At 36.9% G+C, this 19,099-nt stretch overlaps 1 protein-coding gene across 2 annotated transcripts; it reads left to right on the forward strand.

The window, feature by feature from the left end:
- The first annotated feature begins 7,530 nt into the window (after positions 1-7,530).
- Positions 7,531-14,731, forward strand: rgs9bp (regulator of G protein signaling 9 binding protein). Of its 2 annotated transcripts, none has more exons than XM_026215629.1 (8): positions 7,531-7,692; positions 8,042-8,095; positions 8,306-8,338; positions 8,497-8,574; positions 9,190-9,263; positions 9,337-11,101; positions 12,561-12,867; positions 13,189-14,731. In XM_026215629.1, exons 6-8 carry the CDS (start codon positions 11,012-11,014, stop codon positions 13,554-13,556), a joined length of 765 nt encoding a protein of 254 aa, XP_026071414.1. In that variant the 5' UTR covers positions 7,531-7,692; positions 8,042-8,095; positions 8,306-8,338; positions 8,497-8,574; positions 9,190-9,263; positions 9,337-11,011; the 3' UTR covers positions 13,557-14,731. The 2 variants fall into 2 exon arrangements, with proteins under 2 accessions (XP_026071414.1, XP_026071413.1); XM_026215628.1 differs by having other exon boundaries at positions 9,360-11,101.
- The last annotated feature ends 4,368 nt before the right edge of the window (positions 14,732-19,099 follow it).

Consider the following 19,099-nt stretch of genomic DNA (forward strand, 5'->3'; position numbering starts at 1 on the left):
GGACCATGGTATCCCTGTTCTTAACTGGCCAGCAAACTCGCCTGACCTTAACCCCATAGAAAATCTATGGGGTATTGTGAAGAGGAAGATGCGATATGACAGACCCAACAATGTAGAAGAGCTGAAGGCCACTGTCAGAGCAATGTGGGCTCTCATAACACCTGAGCAGTGCCACAGACTGATCGACTCCATGCCACGCCGCATTGTTGCAGTAATTCAGGCAAAAGGAAACCCAACTAAGTATTGAGTGCTGTACATGCTCATACTTTTCCATGTTCATACTTTCCAGTTGGCCAAGATTTCTAAACATCCTTTTTGTGTTGGTCTTAAGTAATATTCACATTTTCTGAGATACTGAATTATGGGTTATTTTCCTTCGTTATAATAATCAAAATTAAAAGAAATAAACATTTGAAATATATCAGTCTGTGTGTAATGAATTAATATAATATACAAGTTTCACTTTTTGAACCGAATTAGTGAAATCTACTTTTTGATATTATGACCACAAGCACTGCGTTTCAGCTTCCTCCTGTGTAGTAACAGTAAGAGAAATCAAGTCAGACATGTTCCATTAATTATTATATATATTTATTTATTTTTCTTCAGAAATGGAAGATTTTTCCCATTGTTCAAAATGATGGTTTATATGTTGACGATCTGTGGCTGTATTCTGTTCTGTAGCTTCTGCTATTGCTAAACTTTTGACTAATGTGGGTTTGTTGGTGAACTACTATGGGAGCACAAACTGCAGGAGCACACTGACCGAGCGAGTCTTTGAGAGCGTGGGTAAGTTTACTCAGTCTGAAGGGAACATGTTCCCTACGGCTGTCAGTTGCTGGAGCCAAGATTACCTGCTCCAGGAAAGACATGGACTTGTTGATCTACACAACCTCTCTTTGGACTTGATTTTCTGATTAGAGCAAAAAACAAAGAGTGAAAAAAAGTAAACATTTGAGGAATTTGCCAAGATTAATAAACTAGTGCAGACAGTGCTAATATCTGAGACAGACAGTACACATTCAACAGTGTCCTGGTGAACTGTAAGGCACTTATGGTTATGATAAGAGGAGAAACGAACTGAACCCAGTTTTGCAAATTCTTTCAGATCCCTCCAGGTCCACCAGGTTCAGTTTAGAGGTGATGTATTTTCAATCTGACAGTGTGCCAGAGCGAATCTGTGACAAACACAAACACATATTTAATGTCATGCCAAAAAATACCACCTTGTGTAAAAAGGCCAGTTTACCCAAGCATTTTAAGATCACATATTTTAGTCTTGAAATTCTGAATCTAATGAGGCATGTGTTGTGGACTTACCTCAATGTGTATAGTAAACGATCGGGAGGACTGTTTATTAAGAGCATGTTCTCCAAGGAATCTGTTATTCTCCCCCTTGTGGTGTAGTGGCAGAAATGTTATTCATCACTGATTTTGTTACAAAAATATGAAAATCCAATTCTGAATGTGCTTTAGCAGTTCTTTTAGGCCATGTGGGTAAAACATTCAAGTTTTTGTCAATTACTTTAATGTAATGAGATCTTTAATGAAGTTTCTGGCTTTCTGATGGTGGTTGTCATATTGATTTTCATTAACCAATTTGTCAACAGAAGTGATGAGAGATAAGAACAAACCTTTGCCCCTAACCGTGCAAACACCTGATAAAAAAAAATCTGTTTACGGGAAATAGACTTATTGTTTGCTGAAAAAAAAAAAATTCATCTTAACGCAGTTAAGACCCCAGTATTCAAACTTTCCCCCCTGCTTTAAGATGGAGAGCAAGTATGGAAGTGGATTTGGACAATTATTTTATCATAAATGAAGATTTTTTAATAATAATAGTAGTAGACCCTTCCATCCTCTCATATTTCCATAAGAAACTGTTAATCTTACAATTGTTTAAAAATGTAAGCACAAGTAGTATTTGTAATAATCTGTCTTGGGTTGTATTTTGTTTTAACTGCTATTTGAATTGGTGGGAATTGTTTTGTGTTTCATTTGAGTATTACAAAAACAGGCTGCAAGAAACAATACAACATCGCTTTACATATAGTTACATTTACAATAAAAAACATTTAAACAAGATCAAATCGGGCACATGGCAAAGGTTACCTGATGGTCAGGTAGGCATTCAATGGTCAAAACTGGCTGTGGGTCGGATGCGGATGTACACCTTTACATGCTTGACCTTTACCGCTCACTCAGCGGCTGCTGCTGGCAAAGAATGAATCTGTGTACTGGAGACGCCTGCGAGCTCATGAGTCCTGCAATGGGCATCTCTCACACACATCACCATAATTGATTCTTAACACACTGTCATGTGACAAAAGAGTTGCATTTTGTAGTCTCGAGCATGAAGAGTAAACTTGGTGGTTTAATAGTGGCTAGCACTCCCTATATCACCTAAGTCTATGCTGTTGGAAACAGCAGTCTTTGGTGTAGCGCTGTGGGGTAGCCAAAATTTTAGTTTTGGACAGGTCTTGGCAAAAGTGAGTGGGCACTAGGCTAACTAACGGAAGGAGTGCAAATCAGTCCCCATCCGCGAACTCAAGGTTTGGTGGGTGGCGGGGGTTGGCTGGTTATGTTGCAATATTGTAAATGTTTGTTTTAAACAAGTAAAGAGGCCAATGAATATCAAACAAGCAACGTGCAAATTTTACTCATGAGTTATGCTGTGAAGTGAACCTCTTAATTTCAGTCGAATAACTAGAATGTAAAAACTGACTGCGTTTTGACTCTGTCAACGGCGCATATTCTCTCAGACGAGAGACGAATCTCCTCATGCTGATAACCGTAAAGCTAGGCTAAATCTTTTCATTTAAGTTACTCACTCAATATTTCTTGTGGCCCGAAAATAGGCTAGTGGGAAAAATAAATAAATAGCCTACATTTAAATAAATAATAAATAAAGAGAGAAGAAACATCTTTTGTGTTAAACAGATTTTTTTTTATTTAAATAAAGCTTTTTTAAATTGATGATTGCAGTGTTAACCATTTGAATTATATGTATATAATTCATTGTATAATAACCTGTTTTGAAAGGCCTTTTTAAAAACATTTTCAGTGAGTTGTAAACTAATCTTTCTTATCCTGGCAGCACGTCATGAAATTATTGCAGGGCAAATTAATGTATTTAAATAAAAGTAACTTAATATTAATAGGCCTATTAATCAGAATAATGTAACAGCCTTACATTAATTGAAAATGGCAAATTATATATAACCAAAGTGCATAAAATAATTTTATTCAGAAATGTCATGTTTGTTTTTTTGTTTTTTTTTCGTCATATCATTATATTAATTATTTGGCCTACAAATGAGCAAACGTGCAGTTAATCGCTGGCATCAGTCACAAAATTATAGGCCTACATATAAAAAAATATAAGACAACAACATAGTGTTGGCCCAGATCCGGCCCACATTTGGCCCACATGAAATCCATGTGGGCCGGATCTGGGCCGAAACTGCTTGCTGTATGGGATAGGCTAATCTTTGTGAGGATGACTGCAACAGCTGGTCTTAAATTCATTAGACACCGACTTAAAACACTCACTGAGCTCACATAATGAACCGGTTCGCTGGTGGAACTGAAAGTACATTTACGACTGCTGGACGTGCTTTCTCCCTCGTACAAGCGCGACCTGCGTGAAACAGCCTGGATAACAACTGGCTAACACTGCTGTCAGTCAAACTCATCAAGAATTAAGCAAAAACACAATTATTTTAGTTATTTGGGATGTTATAATAGACGCTCTGTCAATGAACGTTTTCACGTGTTACAAAAACTGATTTGGCTTTATGAAAATATGTGCATAAAGGCATTCAATATATAAAGACTAATTAAGTTGTTCAGATGAACAAAACACAAGGATTTATTGCATAATCAGCATTTTAATTGTTTGGTCAGACAGTTCATATATTATATATTCACATTAATAAATTGGGTATTAAAGATCTAGTTATGTTATGTTAAATATGAAAACAAGCGTGTGTACATATAACTGGGCTTTGCATTTTGTGAGATTGACATGCTAAATGGCTCACTGACATGGTTTACTCTCATTCATTTCGCGCACGAACGAGATAACCTATGTACCAGTTCATTTCATTTACGAACGACATGTATCCATTCATTTAACTCGTTCATGAACGATATGTGTACCAGTTCATTCATTTCATTTATGAACGAGATACTAAATCAGTGGTTTTCAACCTGTGGGCCACCGTTGGTATTGCAGGTGGGCCACCAATTACTATTAAAAGAAAAAAATAATATTTTTAATATATATAAAAATGTCTAAGTCATAACATAATAACATCATTTCATATATATAACTAAATAACAAAAAGAATATTCAACTGTAACTTTGATTCCATTATTCGAACTCACTCATTGGTTTAAGAATAAACCACCAATTTAGATTTTTGCTGCATATGCTACAGAACAACACATTCAAACATGTATAAATGGCTGTCAACACGCTGCCGAGCTTTGGCTGGATCTGGTTTTCCCATTTTGCATTATAAATCTTCATAAAATCACAATTTGAGCGTGCATGATTTTCCGAGGCCCTGACCTCCCGCAGTAAGCCTATGCTATCCGATCCAATCAGAATGCAACACGCCTAGCGCTAGAACAGAACAGACTGGGCATATGCCTAACTCCAGGTTCACACACTGTCTGTGATGCACCTTTTTTCAACCCCCTGTTAACGGATAAGAGCATTCACACAGCACGAGGTAAAAGGCTAGAAATAAAAATGTGCAAAAATAATTAATATCTAGCACATGAGCATAGAGAGAGTTGTGAGCACACAGGACGCAGTTTAAGTGAGAGGAGACATGCACACACTCTCTTCCAGGAAATCGTCTCCGGTTACTATTGTAAGGCGGGAACATAACATTACGTCAGCTAAGACGTATATGGGAACTCCTCCCTGGGGACAGCTGGCCAATTGATGCAAAGCATGCAAATACTGACAGGTTTGCTGGCAATATAAATTGCATGGGCGCGAAAATTACGTCAGAATCACGACTGAACGCTAGCACAGCTAATCAAACAGCGACCACGGTGGCTAATGTAATGTCTTGTTCCCGCCTCTCAGGGAACCAAGGTTATGCAATAAACGTGAAGGCTGCACTAAACAGGGCAGACACAACACAAAAAGCACTCAAGCATAAGAGTTAAACAGAGTCGACAGCTTTGCAGTGACAACTGCATACAACTTATAAACCATAACACAGAGTTAGCAGCCATGGTAACTACTATATAGCTGGTTATAACAGAATGAATAAAACTTAATTCACCAAAAGTATATGTGATGCTACAGAGGGTACATCCAGCTTGTAAAACCTGGCAAATGTGTTCTGGGAAGATAGGCCAGCAGCAAGACATAAATCCTGGATAGACATACCTCTAGCCCAGGCCCAGGAGGAAGCAATTGCCCTCACTGAATATAGGATACAGGATATAGGGGATATGCGCCACTCTTATGGAGAGAAAGTGTCAGTCCGCCCACAACAGGAGACTCGCTACCTGTTTGAATAGAGCTCTGGAGCACACACCGCCCTGGCGATTTATGTACGAGACCACAGACGTGTTGTCAGTTCGAATCAGTACATGTTGCTGCTCCAATTTCGACCGAAAGGCTTGCAGGGCTAAGGACAGCGCTTCCAATTCCAAACGGTTTATGTGCCACGTTCTCTGTGACTCTGACCACAGGCCTGAGGCAGGTACGCCCAGGCACACTGCTCCCCAGCCTGAAGTTGACGCGTCCATCGAGAGATTCATGCTCGTGCATTATTTCAATATGCTTTCGCATTACAATAATGTGCTCTCGCAGCTGCTTCTGCACCGCTCACACATACTGAATACACACTGCAAACGGAGTACGTGTGAACCTCTGTAATGTATAACAAATATATTTCAACACCTGAGGAACCGCTACAATTAATGAGCTCTATGAACAATGCATGGCAAAAAAGAAAAGAAAAAAGTCCCTGGACACGAGATTTATTTATTTATATTTTTTGCCATTAGTCTATAAATTTTGTTGCACTTTTACTATAGTGACTATTTTGACATGTCTGTTCTAGAGACGTTACAACTTTCTGATAAAGCTCTAATTGGTTTTCTTTTGGAAATATGTTTAAAATTCACCCTGAATGCATTTAGGACTGTAAAGCATATTGGGTGCGTCAAAATTGCGATTAAAATCGAAATGGCAAAATTGATCAAAGAAATCGCTAAATAAAGAAATCCATATTGCACAGCCCTAGTTCATTCAATAAATACAGTTACTCAGCTTCTGAGTACTAAGTTATTATCCCAACAATAGTGGGATCAGTTAAAAAAATTTTTGCAGTGGGCCGCGCAAACATATGTTGTTGTTTGGGCCGCGCAAACATATGTTGTTGTTTGGGCCGCAAGTTGAAAAAGGTTGGGAACCACTGTCTTAGAGAAAATTAAGTCTCTATAACGAGAAAACAAGAAGGAAAAAAATTGTAATGCTTGGCCACTTAGAACTTCCGTAAAATGTGTTTATCAAAGACTATATAGAATACGCCGCAGAAATACTACCGTGTCTCCACCAGCGGGTGCAAATGGGACAGCTGGCACCATTGCTGTGAAAGGCTGGAATTATGACAGTTTTATTTGTAAATGTGGATAAAACATTGAAATAAATTAAATGTCTTTTATTAAGGTTATTTTGAAGTTAACGAAGACTGCTTTAATCACTGCTGAAACATATGAATGCCACTGCTGAATCTGACTGAGGCCCTTCAGTGAGTTTGGAAGTCATTTAATTATTTTCTAGAGCTTTTTGTCACATATTTCTTGCGGGTCTTCAGTTGCCTTATGTGTAGTCACCTTCATCTTTTGCCACAGTTGCCCCTTTTTGTTCTGCTGCTTTATCATCCTCTAAATCCAGTCTTTCTTAAGCCATTTAAAATATTAGTTTATATACCATTGCTTTTACTGAAAATGTATTTTTTTTTATTCTTGATCAATACAAAAACCTGTTCTTTTATGAAAGTCTTTTTTTAATAAATGGTATATAGTTATGAATATATACAATATTTTATATTGCACTAACACTAACCCCCCTCCAATGGGAACCCCACAAGACTTTCAATGAATTGTTCTGTTGAGGAAACAAAGAAATAAATGCATAAACATATGCATCTCAAAAGGAAATTTAAATGTGTGAAAGTATTAACATATTACTTTCATCGAAACGTAACCCCAAAATCTCAGAAAAGTCTTTCTTTCTGCATCAGTATTATGGACATGTTAAATATTTCTGAAGCTATATTATACATTTTTATATGTATACATAAATGTTAACCAAAAATGTTTTGGCACTAGCTGGAACATTGATATACAAGATTAAATCGAATGAAAAAAACATTCTACGGGTTTATTTTTGAGAGTCAACCTTTGTTTTGACCTTGTGAGGGTCTTGGTTCTTCTAAAGAAGAAAAAAAGCTATTGATCCAACAGTTGAATGACCATCAGTTTGTTCATGGCTCCTCCCTGTCAAAAGCAACCAGCTCTGGCATATATGATAAACCTCTTCTAAATCTCTTTGACATCTCCACTGCAAAACCTCATACAGAGACACTGAGAATGGAAACAAAAGTGTTCATCTGTGTTCTGTGTGCCTGTTTGGTCACAGTTTTAGTTCATAAGGTATGTAAAAATATTTCTCCTATATCATTAATCAGATGCTCCTAAAAGCTTCAGTGTTGCGGTTATTGAAAAACAGTTACTAACACAGTGTATGTATTTCTGGTCTTTAGATGTAGGCCTATGTATATTTAGATTCATTGATGAATGACTGATGATGAAAATAAATAAAGTCCCCAATTGTTTTTGTTATTTAGCCTATGTCCACGGTACTGTTCAGAATTGGTTTAGCGGTATATCTTAGCAAATTTTCATAGTGGATATACTGTAGTGACAAAATGTTTCAGAATTTTATTTTTTATTTTATCACTTTTAGTGTTGATTTTAATAATACTACCTGATCTTTTCACAGACATCATCAGCTTCAATAAATGATGGCATATTTCTAGCAAACGATCCAACTGAGGTAATTAGCTGCCTTTAAAATTATACATTTAAAACAAGCAATTACACTTTTGTGTCCAAGACAAAGTGTTCATAAATGCAGTGTCAAATGACAAAAGTATGAACATTCACTAAATACTTTTGTATTAATTCATGATGGAGACTTCATAACCTTTAACAATCATGCTTTAAGAGAATAAAACACATTTTTTTGCCTCATTAATATCTACAGCAAGCACCTGTTAATGGAAGTAATTTCGATCAGGTGAGTGACATTTTTGCTTTAAACGTAAACATATTAGAAGCCATAGTCATACTATATCATGCTGTAAATCTCACCTCTAGTGAGATCAAGAGCTTTAAAAGCTTCCAGATTAAATTGATGTTCTTTGATATATATCTTCTGATTTTTATCCACAACAGATGACTAACCATACCCTAAATACAAATACAACCCAAGAAAGTATGTCAGAAAAGACCATTGTGCTGAACCTTGCAGAGGTACTGTCCAGTGCTTTCATTTCTGGTGAAAAAAAAAGAACCTAAACTACTCGTATATCTATCCTGTACACAATAAAATTTTAGCTAGGGCTTATAGGGTTGTCAGGGAAAGTTTACCTCATTTATGAAGTTATATGAGTTTTTATGGTCACACTCATGGTGTTCCCAACCGTATACTGTTATTTTTTGCATGGAACACAAAAGGAAGTAGTTTGATGTCTATTTTCACAAAACCACATACATGGGGGTGAGTAAATGATAACACAAGGTTAAACATTACTTTAAATGATTTACATAGTGTCACAGCCATAGCGGATTGTGGTTGGTCAAATAACACATGAGGGCCCTCTTGTGCCCAGCCTTTAGTAAAATAACATGTAAACCAAGGAGGGCTCTTAGTCTGCAGTCTGTCAGCCACTAGATGGAGTCATGAGGTATTGGTTTTTGTCCTTTCCTCAGTTATTCTAACCTCAGTAAACTTTAGTGAGTTACACTAATATATATATATATATATATATATATATATATATATATATATATATATATATATATATATATATATATATATATATGGAGGCCCATATAGTGAAGTGTTTAATGGTTTTCTTTCACCAGAACGATGGGAAACAAAACCACACACAAGACTCAAAGACAACTCAAGGGTTACAAATCCCCGAAGACTTGTAAAGGTAAGTCAAAATTTCATGCTATTCAAGTAACATGCATACAATTGCATTGTTTATTTACATTATTTGTGAAAAGTTGTTTAACTCCTTCTTTTTCAGATTAAAGACAGAGAACTGGATATCAACCTGTTAAACAGTCAACCCCTGATAAAATGGCATGCTTTAATGTTTGTTGAGCAAATTACCTTTGCATTGTAGGATATGTAACATCACATGCAAAAGATGTGCCTGTGTAAATGTACAAGATAAATAAGCAACCCAACTCATGACTGCTATGCTACACAGTGAATGATATAACATCAAGAGTAAGCTATTATTGTATTAGAGTATATCAAAAGTAGAGAATTGCAATTGTTTACGAAGTAAATATAAACAAGTACACTGATAAAATAAATTCTGCTTGATTTACTTAAATCTTGAATAAAGTTATTACGAAGATCAGTCATGACTAGTCTTTGTAAAAACTACTTAAAGTTTCTGTCTGTTGAAAGAATATATGCACATATACAGGAAGGGTTAAATAACAATTTTATTAGCCTGTGTATGCTTATCAAAGGTTACTTGTTCAGTATTTTGTGATAATGTCAAAGTAATTTAATTAACTCTCCACTGGATAAGATGTACCTTAAAAACTTAATAACTAATTTGGAATCACATCTCTGTAACTGTGATAATCCGGGGATTATGTTCTTAAATAACATAATATGAAAACTATATGAAGTAGCCAACAAGCCTACAAAACTACCAATGTTAAGTGCCAGGATAATCTGATTTATAATCTCTTGGGTAGAGGTTTAAACCCTATAGGCCTAAACGCTGCGAATGGAGAAATCATAAAACCAAGAGGATGTTCATCATTTAGGCCTATGTCTTCTCACATTCATGTGTTTGTATTTCTTGTCAAATTACTTAATATACTGTCCAAAATGATATCCCATTTGTTAGTCAATAAAGGATTTGGACTTGTATGGTTTGTACGATTGTGTTTAAGATGAGATAACCAGACCAATCCAGCAGATATATTTCAGGGATTATTTTAACATGCCCCTAATCTAATTTGACCTGAGACAGAGGAGACTAATAATTGCCTGACTAATCCTTGCTTATTGTTTTTACATTATTATTGTATATGTTTAGACTGAAACTTTAGATTTTATGTATTAGAGTTAATTTTGTGTAAGCTTGTGATGAATAAGCAGTGTCACCGTGGACATGTTGGTTGACTGCAGTAAACACTGGACCACAACCTGCCCCTCGAGGCCTGGCCTGTCATTCAGACACACACAAGAGAAAGAGACAGAAGAAAGATAGAGTGATGGAGGAAGAAGAGGGGGGTCCTGGAGGAGCTAGTGACGTGTTCCCAGGCCCCAGCATCTCTTCACTTCTCAGCAGCAAGTAATGAGCTTAACCACACAGCTTCAGTGCAACGGGGTCAATCGCTCGGATTATCACACTCCAATTTGACATCACAATCCTCCGCACCTCTCTGTTTTTAAGTTCTTTTTTGGAAACCTTTGAACCTTTTCTAACCTTGACCTTTTCTAATTTTTATTTCCTTTCTATGATCTTAGTTCTTGTAGGTGAAAATTGATACATTAAACTTTCACAGGTTCAGAGAGGACTGGCAGCTCAAATATGGACCGTAGTTCACTCCAGCTGAGACAAAGGGTGTATAAGAGTTGTTGAGGTAGGGGGTGGATGGTAGCTTTTGGAACAGGGATTCACCTTTTTACCTTTGAAAACATAACCCAATGCCACTGTCCAGCAACAAGGTCGCTGACGATGGAACTTCAGCACAGCCGCAGCAAGAGGGGAAAGCAATGGTGGACTCCCTCGTCAAGGTGAGCTGATATTACATGATCCGATAACCGATCGTTCCTCTAAAGTCCACAGAGGTTTGTGGTGATATCATTTCTAATAATCAGAGCACCATTTATTCATTTTTCGATAACAGACTGAATTTTATACAAAAACATAATATAATTTTAATCTTTCACTGAATATTATATGTTGTCACATGTTTTCTCTTGTGTGGTCTAATGCTAAATATTATGATAAAAAATTAGAGGAGTTCATAAATTAGATATAAAATTAAGAAAATAATTTGTCATTTCTTTTCCATCATATTTAAGACGTGATGAAAAACGTACAGAGGTTTAGATCAAAGATGTCGAAGCATGTGCGTGTCCTCATTTCTCCTTATTTTCAGGCTGAACATGAAAGCATCTTTTAATGGTTCCTCAAGCCTTAGGGTGAAAAGGCACTATCTCTGAATAGAGATGATCTACGCTCCACTGCTTGATTATCTTCAGTGTGAGCCAGTGACTACCCCAACAAAATTACCTGTTTAATCGGTTCACCTTATTGTTAGCATTAATACATACTCGCATCAGGCATAGTTATAAATGTTTGTTTTTAAATGATCAGCATTACACAAATGGCCATAGACAGCATGCAGTCCACTGAACCAAGGTCACAAAAGTTTCCAAAGCTTATCCTGAAATAGCCATCTTATGATAAGCAGATTATAAGTAATATTTTCCACTTAAACCAGTCCTTAGTCTATGATGTTTGATGACCTGAACAGTTATCTTGACTTATAAAACATACCATTGATTTTATAACCTTTTTAATCATAAAAAGATCATGTGATACTGAAGACCGTAGTAATGGCTGCTGAAACTGAAGCTTTGCCATCACAGGAATAAATGACATTTTAAAATTGCCCACATTAAAATAGAAAACTTGAAATAAATATTGTAATAATTTAATATTTCACAATATTACTGTTTTTACTTTATTTTTAAACAATTAATTGCAACCTTGGTGAGCATAAGAGACATCTTTTGATTACAAAATCTAACCAACTCCAAAAGTTTGAATGATAGTGTAGAATATATACACATGGAAAATGTTGGTTTAAAGTTTTCTTCCAAAAACTCCTAGATATGTCCTTTTTTCTTACTTCTAGAATTGGAAAAGTAGTTTTTTTCCCACTACAAGCAGTATTGTTTGTTCTGAAAGAAGACTTTCTTTGTTTCTTTTTCTTTCTTTTTTTTACACTTTCTTTGTGCTGTAGAACTTGGGAAGGAACCAGTCAATGATGTTTGGGTATTACAGGCATTATGTCACTGTCATTATTAATAAATGCACTCAGGAAAGTTTGGCTGATATAGCCTATGACATGTTATTCTGTGTGATGTAATGTCATGAAATCCTATGGTGCCATTAAAACTTTTCTATTTATGAATACATTAAAGTTAAAGGTCATAACACCGTAGCTGTTCTGATCTGACTCAGGTGGTGGCATGTTATCGGCACTTGGCCTCCTGTATTGGTGGATGCACGGACAACTCCAGCCTAAGACGTGATCTTCTGCAAACACGAGAGCGAGCTCAGACACTAGCGATGTCCTGCCGAAACCACCTGACAGCTCGACTGAGGGATAAAACATTAGCGGAGGCTGAGAGGAAGGAAACAGAGCTGCTATGGGTGGCATTCTCCTCTTGTCTGGAGCTCTTACATGCAGACATGTGCAAGGTCTTCACCATGGTCAAGCACTTTTCCTTGGCCAATAACAGTACCATGGTGCAAACAGGCATACAGGGTAAGCATGCATACTGTAGCTGTAGAAATTTCATAACTAATTATTTAAGACTGAGTAGCTAGTGACAAAGTAACTTCTGTATATTCCTCAAAATGATTAAATGTGGATATTAATAAAATTTGAGCGAAATTTGGCTTGGAAAAATCATTGTCAAGTGGCCTTTGTCCATTATTCAGTCTTTACAATGGCTTCATTCCCTTGAAAGAGCTAGTCTGATTGATGTCTCTTGGAATGATTGGTAGTAACTGTAACTGTAATTGTGACTGTACGTTAATTGTCCCAGTCCTGTTATAAGCCTGATAAAAGTGTTTGCTTAAGCAGGGGGGTCAACAGAGGTGGCAGCACGGGCTCTGAGTCTGCCTGACCTGCAGGAGGCAGGTGACGGGTCGCAGACGTCCAGCGTGGAGGGTCAGGAGCAGAGTCAGCTGGAGCAGGAGATCGCACAGGTGGACCGTACGCTGGAGGACATGGAGCTGAAGGTCAATGTGCTGCGCTGGACAGTGGAGGCGCTGGGTCCTCAGTATGGTGACCCCGTCAGCACTGACAGCGCTTCGCTAGCGCTGCTGTCCATCGACGAAGAGGCAGCTCAGGGCTTTTGCAGTCGCAGCCAGATGTTTGCAGCAATGATGCTGTGTGGTGTGGCAATCTTTGCCGTGGTGCTATCAGTGTGTGTGGTGTTCCTGATCTGAAGTCATATCACTTGTCTTGTGTAGGCTTTTTCTTTTTCCAAGGTATCTTCAGCTGTGTTCAGCCAAACATCAACAGTCTGTGTACTTATTAACTATGTAACAGTTCCTTACTGTTGATCTCAACAGCCTGTGACTCCTTTTTAAATCAAAAAACATTGCCATTAATTTTGAGTGTGTGATCATTTATAGCAAAAGTAAGCATGATGAATTAATCTTCGGTCTAAAGCTGATTTGTAATGTGAAATTTGGGCAAGTAGTAAAATCTGATTTATTTACTGATGTACTATCAGGATGCTGTGCATAAACACAAGATCGGTTTACTGCAGCTCATGTTATGGGCGTTTCATAGGCTGGTTCTTCATGTTGTACCTTCACAACTTTGCTCATCATCTGGTTTAGTTTTTGAGCGAATACAGTATCAACACTGACACAACATTTAATCCTTTAACTGTTACCTAGCAAATGTGTACTGTCTTCTCAAAACACCACCAACCGAAACGCATAGGGCTTTAATATGTTGTGCACATGTTTTTATCTATTGTGGCTTTTGATTAAGTTTAATTGTCGTTTTGTAACTGGTGTAGAAACCTGTTACAAAAGCCAGACACAATAGAATTGTTTTAAAATGTAAAATATTAGTCAGCGTTACCTGATATTAATACTCTGTTACTAATTATAAACAAGTAGGAGTAAACTGATAATAAAAAATAATTAATTTACAGGAAAAAAATGAAATATTGTAATCAGCCTACCTCAGTATGAAGGCTGCTTTTTCAAAGACATCCTTCATGCACTGTAATGTCTTCACTTTCAAATATCTCATGAATATTATATTTTGTAAAAATAAAAGACAATACTTACAATACAATAAAACTGTTAGAACATGTTTACTATATATGTGTCATGAGATCTGTCAGGCAACATTAGACTGAAATTTAGAGTCAATTTCCATGTTTATTGCTAGAAAGTTGTAAAATCACACAAAACACACACACAATTAGGGGGTTACGCTGTAGGTATCCCATTTTTTGTCAACAGTGTAAACAATACTGTAAGCAATATTTCATCTGACCTCCTGAGGTTGACAATAAACATGTTCTGAAGCATCTCTTTTCACTTACCATGTGTTGAACAATAAAAAATGGTTAATTGTTTATTGTTTGAGGCACTACTTTGTACTTGGAAAATCCCTGTAGCCTATATCATTTATATAAACTTTAAGATGTGCCTACGTTCAGAAATTAGGTTTTGTATTAATATGCAAGTGAAACGTCATTGTTTACACGCTCTGTTACAGGAAGTTTGACAGAGATGGTCATGGATCTGTAACAGAGAAACAAGATAAGTTTGGAAACCTTTACAGCTCTTATTGTGAGAAAAAAATAAAATGTGTTACGGTTCCAGTTATATAGAGCTCTTCTGCATTATTCCAGGAATTTAAGAAGTTTTGTCTAATCTAATGACTTTATGGGAAAAATATACCGACTACCGAAGAGAAAAGCACGATCATGTGGTCACATCAGGTCCCTTGCAGCGGCGATCCCACGACAGTTAGAAGTCCGCCTCAGATCTTACACTTTATATACACACAAGTGCTTATTTTTGGCCGAATGAGGTCTGCACACCATATAGAGTGGATTAGTGTTATATGAGACACTGATTAAACCTAAGTTTTAGTGCGTTTATCTCTTCTTTTACAACATTAAGTGAACATGATTGGTGTTGGAGATCAAGCGAGGGTGTCAAGTCATTGAAATCACTTGACTTTTCTGGAAATTATGTCAGAAATGTGTCCAAGAAAATCAACAAACAGGAAGTACCTCTTGTAAAGTTTACAAATTAAAAATTATATTTATGATGATTGACATCAAATCTTGCTATTTAAAATGTGTTAAGAATATTTTCCATTTAAAGAAATCTTTGTTGTCCCACTTTAGAAAAGGATGTGTCAGGCGTGAAGAGAGAGGAGTCAAACGCAGAGTATAAGTGAAACAGTTTATTTGTACAACCGTGAATCCAAAAATAATCCAATGTGTGAAGACACACACACGAACAAAAACCCAAGTGTTACAACTCCAGAGCCGTCCGTACACTCACCTGTGGACACAGGCTGTGGAGACCACCACTGGTGCAATGCCCAGCGGGATATGGATAAATGAGACAGAGGATCTCGGGCACGCGGCCAACGTAAGACTCCTCGTCTAGACGTCCTGAGCAACACTGGGGAAAACAGGTAAGAAAACAGACACACAGTACTGTCACAAAGTCAACACGAAATCTACTGACAACAAGGGACAGACACAGCAGGGAATATAAGGGAAAATGGGAACAAGCGACATGTGAGGGCAATCAGCTTGTGATTTGCACACACCAGCGCCGATGTATCAGCGCTGATTGCCCAGGTCACGTGATGCGAATAGCTACCGACTGATCATCAGGAGGGGAATGAGAGGTAGAGTTGAGTGTCATCAGCATAGCAGTGGTATGAAAAGCCATGCTTCTGAATGACAGAACCTAATGATGCCATGTAGACAGAGAAGAGAAGTGGTCCAAGAACTGAGCCCTGAGGCACCCCAGTAGTTAGATGTTGTGACTTGGACACCTCACCTCTCCAAGATACTTTGAAGGACCTATCTGATAGGTTAGACTCTAACCATTGAAGTGTGGTTCCTGAGATGCCCTTTGCAGTAGGGTTGATAGGAGGATCTGGTGGTTAACCATGTCAAAAGCAGCAGACAGATCAAGCAGGATAAGTACTGAAGATTTGGATTCTGCTCTTGCCAGTGTTAGAGCTTCAACAACTGAGAGCAAGACAGTTTCAGTTGAATGTCCACTAATATATGTGCCATTTCCCCTTTAATTTCAATTTCTGAAAAAAAATATTCTGATTTAGATAGGGAACATCTTGGGGATTTCATAATGATATAATTTTGATGTATCATTTTGGCATATGGAATGATGCACAAGTCAAAATGGCTAAAAGTGTCCCACATTACCCTGATCCACCCTACATGTAATCTCTGCGATTAGAAATGGATTTAGCGGAATAAGGACTAATCATTATTTAAGGTCTGACACGGAGTCTGTTCGGCTGTTGAGAGGTTCACGCATTTTGGTCAGAGGTATGCATGTACAGTATGTTTTTGCTATTAGAAGTGATACACACGTTTGTTTACTTATGACCAGTTCTCTATGATTTGCATATTCTACTCACTACTTGTTCCCTTTATTTCAGAGTTGACCACATTAGTTAAAACTCTTCAGTATGACCTGAAAACATCTTACATCGCTAAGTCTGGCAATAGGAAGTTATTATTTGACACTCATGCAATGGTTCATCTGCCTGAAGAAAGAGGTAAAATTTCTTGTCTGTTTCTAAAATGTTCGGGCTAATTCCAGTTCAATGATTTATCAAACGTTCTGTGTCCTTTCACAATTCATGACAGAGTCAGAGGTCATTGTCAATATAATGATAAATATCACAAATTCAGACAAAGTCGTTATGTATGTTGAAATGGCAGCCAAAGCGCAGCAGGTGAGATTTTCCTTGTCTTTCCATGCTGTTCTGATTGTTTGAGTGGACTCATGACCTGTGACCATCACTTCTTGATTTAGCTAATATGAGGTGAATCAGAGCTCTCATGAGGTGTAACTTTCTGTATTCAAAGTTACTTCAATGTCAGATTATATTATTATATCTGTACTGTTTACTTCACTGGTTTGCACTCTATCTGCCTTGTGCCTTGTGCTGCTTTACTTCTTTCTTTTTATATGACCTATTTGTATAGATGTACTTTATATTGTATCTGTATTTAATGTTCTACTGTAGTGTACCAAGGATCTGAGAGTAATGCAATTAAATTCTCTGTATGCACTGTACATGTGGAATAACTGACTATAAAGCAGACTTGACCTGACTTGAGATTCAAGGCAAAAGTTGGTAAACAGTTACCACAGTTATTTATGGCATGACGTTTTTAATGTACTCATTAAAAAATGGCTCTGTGGTTGTCTATACAACTTCCATATTAGCAGAGCCCAGGTCAAAGAGGTCATTTACTCCACTTAACTAGTTTAATTTGAAATAATGTTACAGAAAGTCATGTCGCAAATTGCTGCTGTGAAAAATGACATGGTCATTCTGAGCGAATTCTCAGCATTACTAGCAGAGAATGAGGTGAGGTGAGGTGAGGTTATGTTGTGTGATCTATTATCATCATCACCCACTCAATTGGTATACTTGAAAATCATATTTCTGTATTCACTGTGATTATACACTATCGTTCAGAGGTTTGGGCTTAGTAAGATTTTGGTCTGTTTTTGAAAGAAGTCTTTTATGCTGAACAAGGTTGCATTTAGATGAATGTTCAGCATCCATTAATCCAGTCTTCAGTATCACACCATCATTCAGAAATCATTCTGATATCCTGATTTAGTGTACAAGAAACATTTCTTATTATTATCAATGTTGAAAACTGTTGTGCTGCTTAGAAATAAAAAAAAGGTGATTACATTTTTTTTTAGGATTCTTTGGTGAATAAAAAATTCAGAAGAACAGTATTTAATTAAAATAAGTCTTTTGTAAAATTATAAATGTCTTTTGAACAAATGAATGCATTCTTGGTCAATAAAAGTGTTTTTTTCTTTTTTTTTAAATGTTTGAATGGTAGTGTATGTATATAGATATAAATCTTTCTTTCTGCAGTTTGTCTCGTTCTCTTGGTAAATTCATAAATTCAATAAAAAAGATATGACATAACAGCTGTGAAATAGAAAGGTTGCTATTTGTTTATGCCAGTTGCCTTGAATTTATTTTTTAACAGCTTTGTACATTCACCTAATAAAGAAGTATTATATTTTCACTATGGGAATCGCTTTGGGCGTGACCTACCACCCTGACCTTTGACCCCTGCCAAAGTCATTTACGCTTTCTTCCTGTGGCAGACTGCAGCAGTTCCTCTCAGCACATCCTGACTTTACTGATATATTTGAAATGTTCAACAGGTGGACCGTCATTGGAATCCGTCCCCCGAACCTTGATGTCAGCTGGACAGGATTGTGTTAAATGACATCCTTAAAAATTATAAGTGTCCACATCAGGTCAAATTATTCTTATCTGCCTATTGTAAATTAAATTACTGCGTTAGATGACGTTAATTAGTTAATTTTGCTTTGGCTACAGCAGGTTACTCTAGTGGCGACAAAAGCATGCATGTCACTTCTGCAGGCTGTGTCATACTCTGTGAGATAAAGTGTCATGCTTTTAATAGCTTTTGCTGGCTCTGAAACACTTGCATGTTATTTCTCCTGCTCTTTTTAGCAAAAAAACTTAAAGAAGTGAGTATTTCAAGAGCCTTATCAAAAGTCCATTGTTTTTTTAATGTTCTTCTGCCATATATTCACAATTAAAACAATAATTTGGTATTCCTCTTGTACTATTGTCCTCTTTTATGCTAAGAAATAAGTCACCAGGCAGTCCTCTCCCAAAAGTGCTTCCACTGTTGCCAGCATTAAGTCGGAGTATAATTCAGTGAGCTGTCTAT

The sequence above is a fragment of the Carassius auratus genome, chromosome 32, assembly GCF_003368295.1.
Source record: "Carassius auratus strain Wakin chromosome 32, ASM336829v1, whole genome shotgun sequence".
Taxonomy (NCBI): domain Eukaryota; kingdom Metazoa; phylum Chordata; class Actinopteri; order Cypriniformes; family Cyprinidae; genus Carassius; species Carassius auratus.

Excerpts from the sequence above, each read along its gene's own strand:
- rgs9bp (XM_026215629.1), top strand. The coding sequence starts at position 11,012 with ATGCCACTGTCCAGCAACAAGGTCGCTGACGATGGAACTTCAGCACAG. Across the intron at positions 11,102-12,560 it reads TGGTGGACTCCCTCGTCAAG|GTGGTGGCATGTTATCGGCA; the intron begins GTGAGCTGATAT and ends GATCTGACTCAG. Across the intron at positions 12,868-13,188 it reads GGTGCAAACAGGCATACAGG|GGGGGTCAACAGAGGTGGCA; the intron begins GTAAGCATGCAT and ends TTGCTTAAGCAG.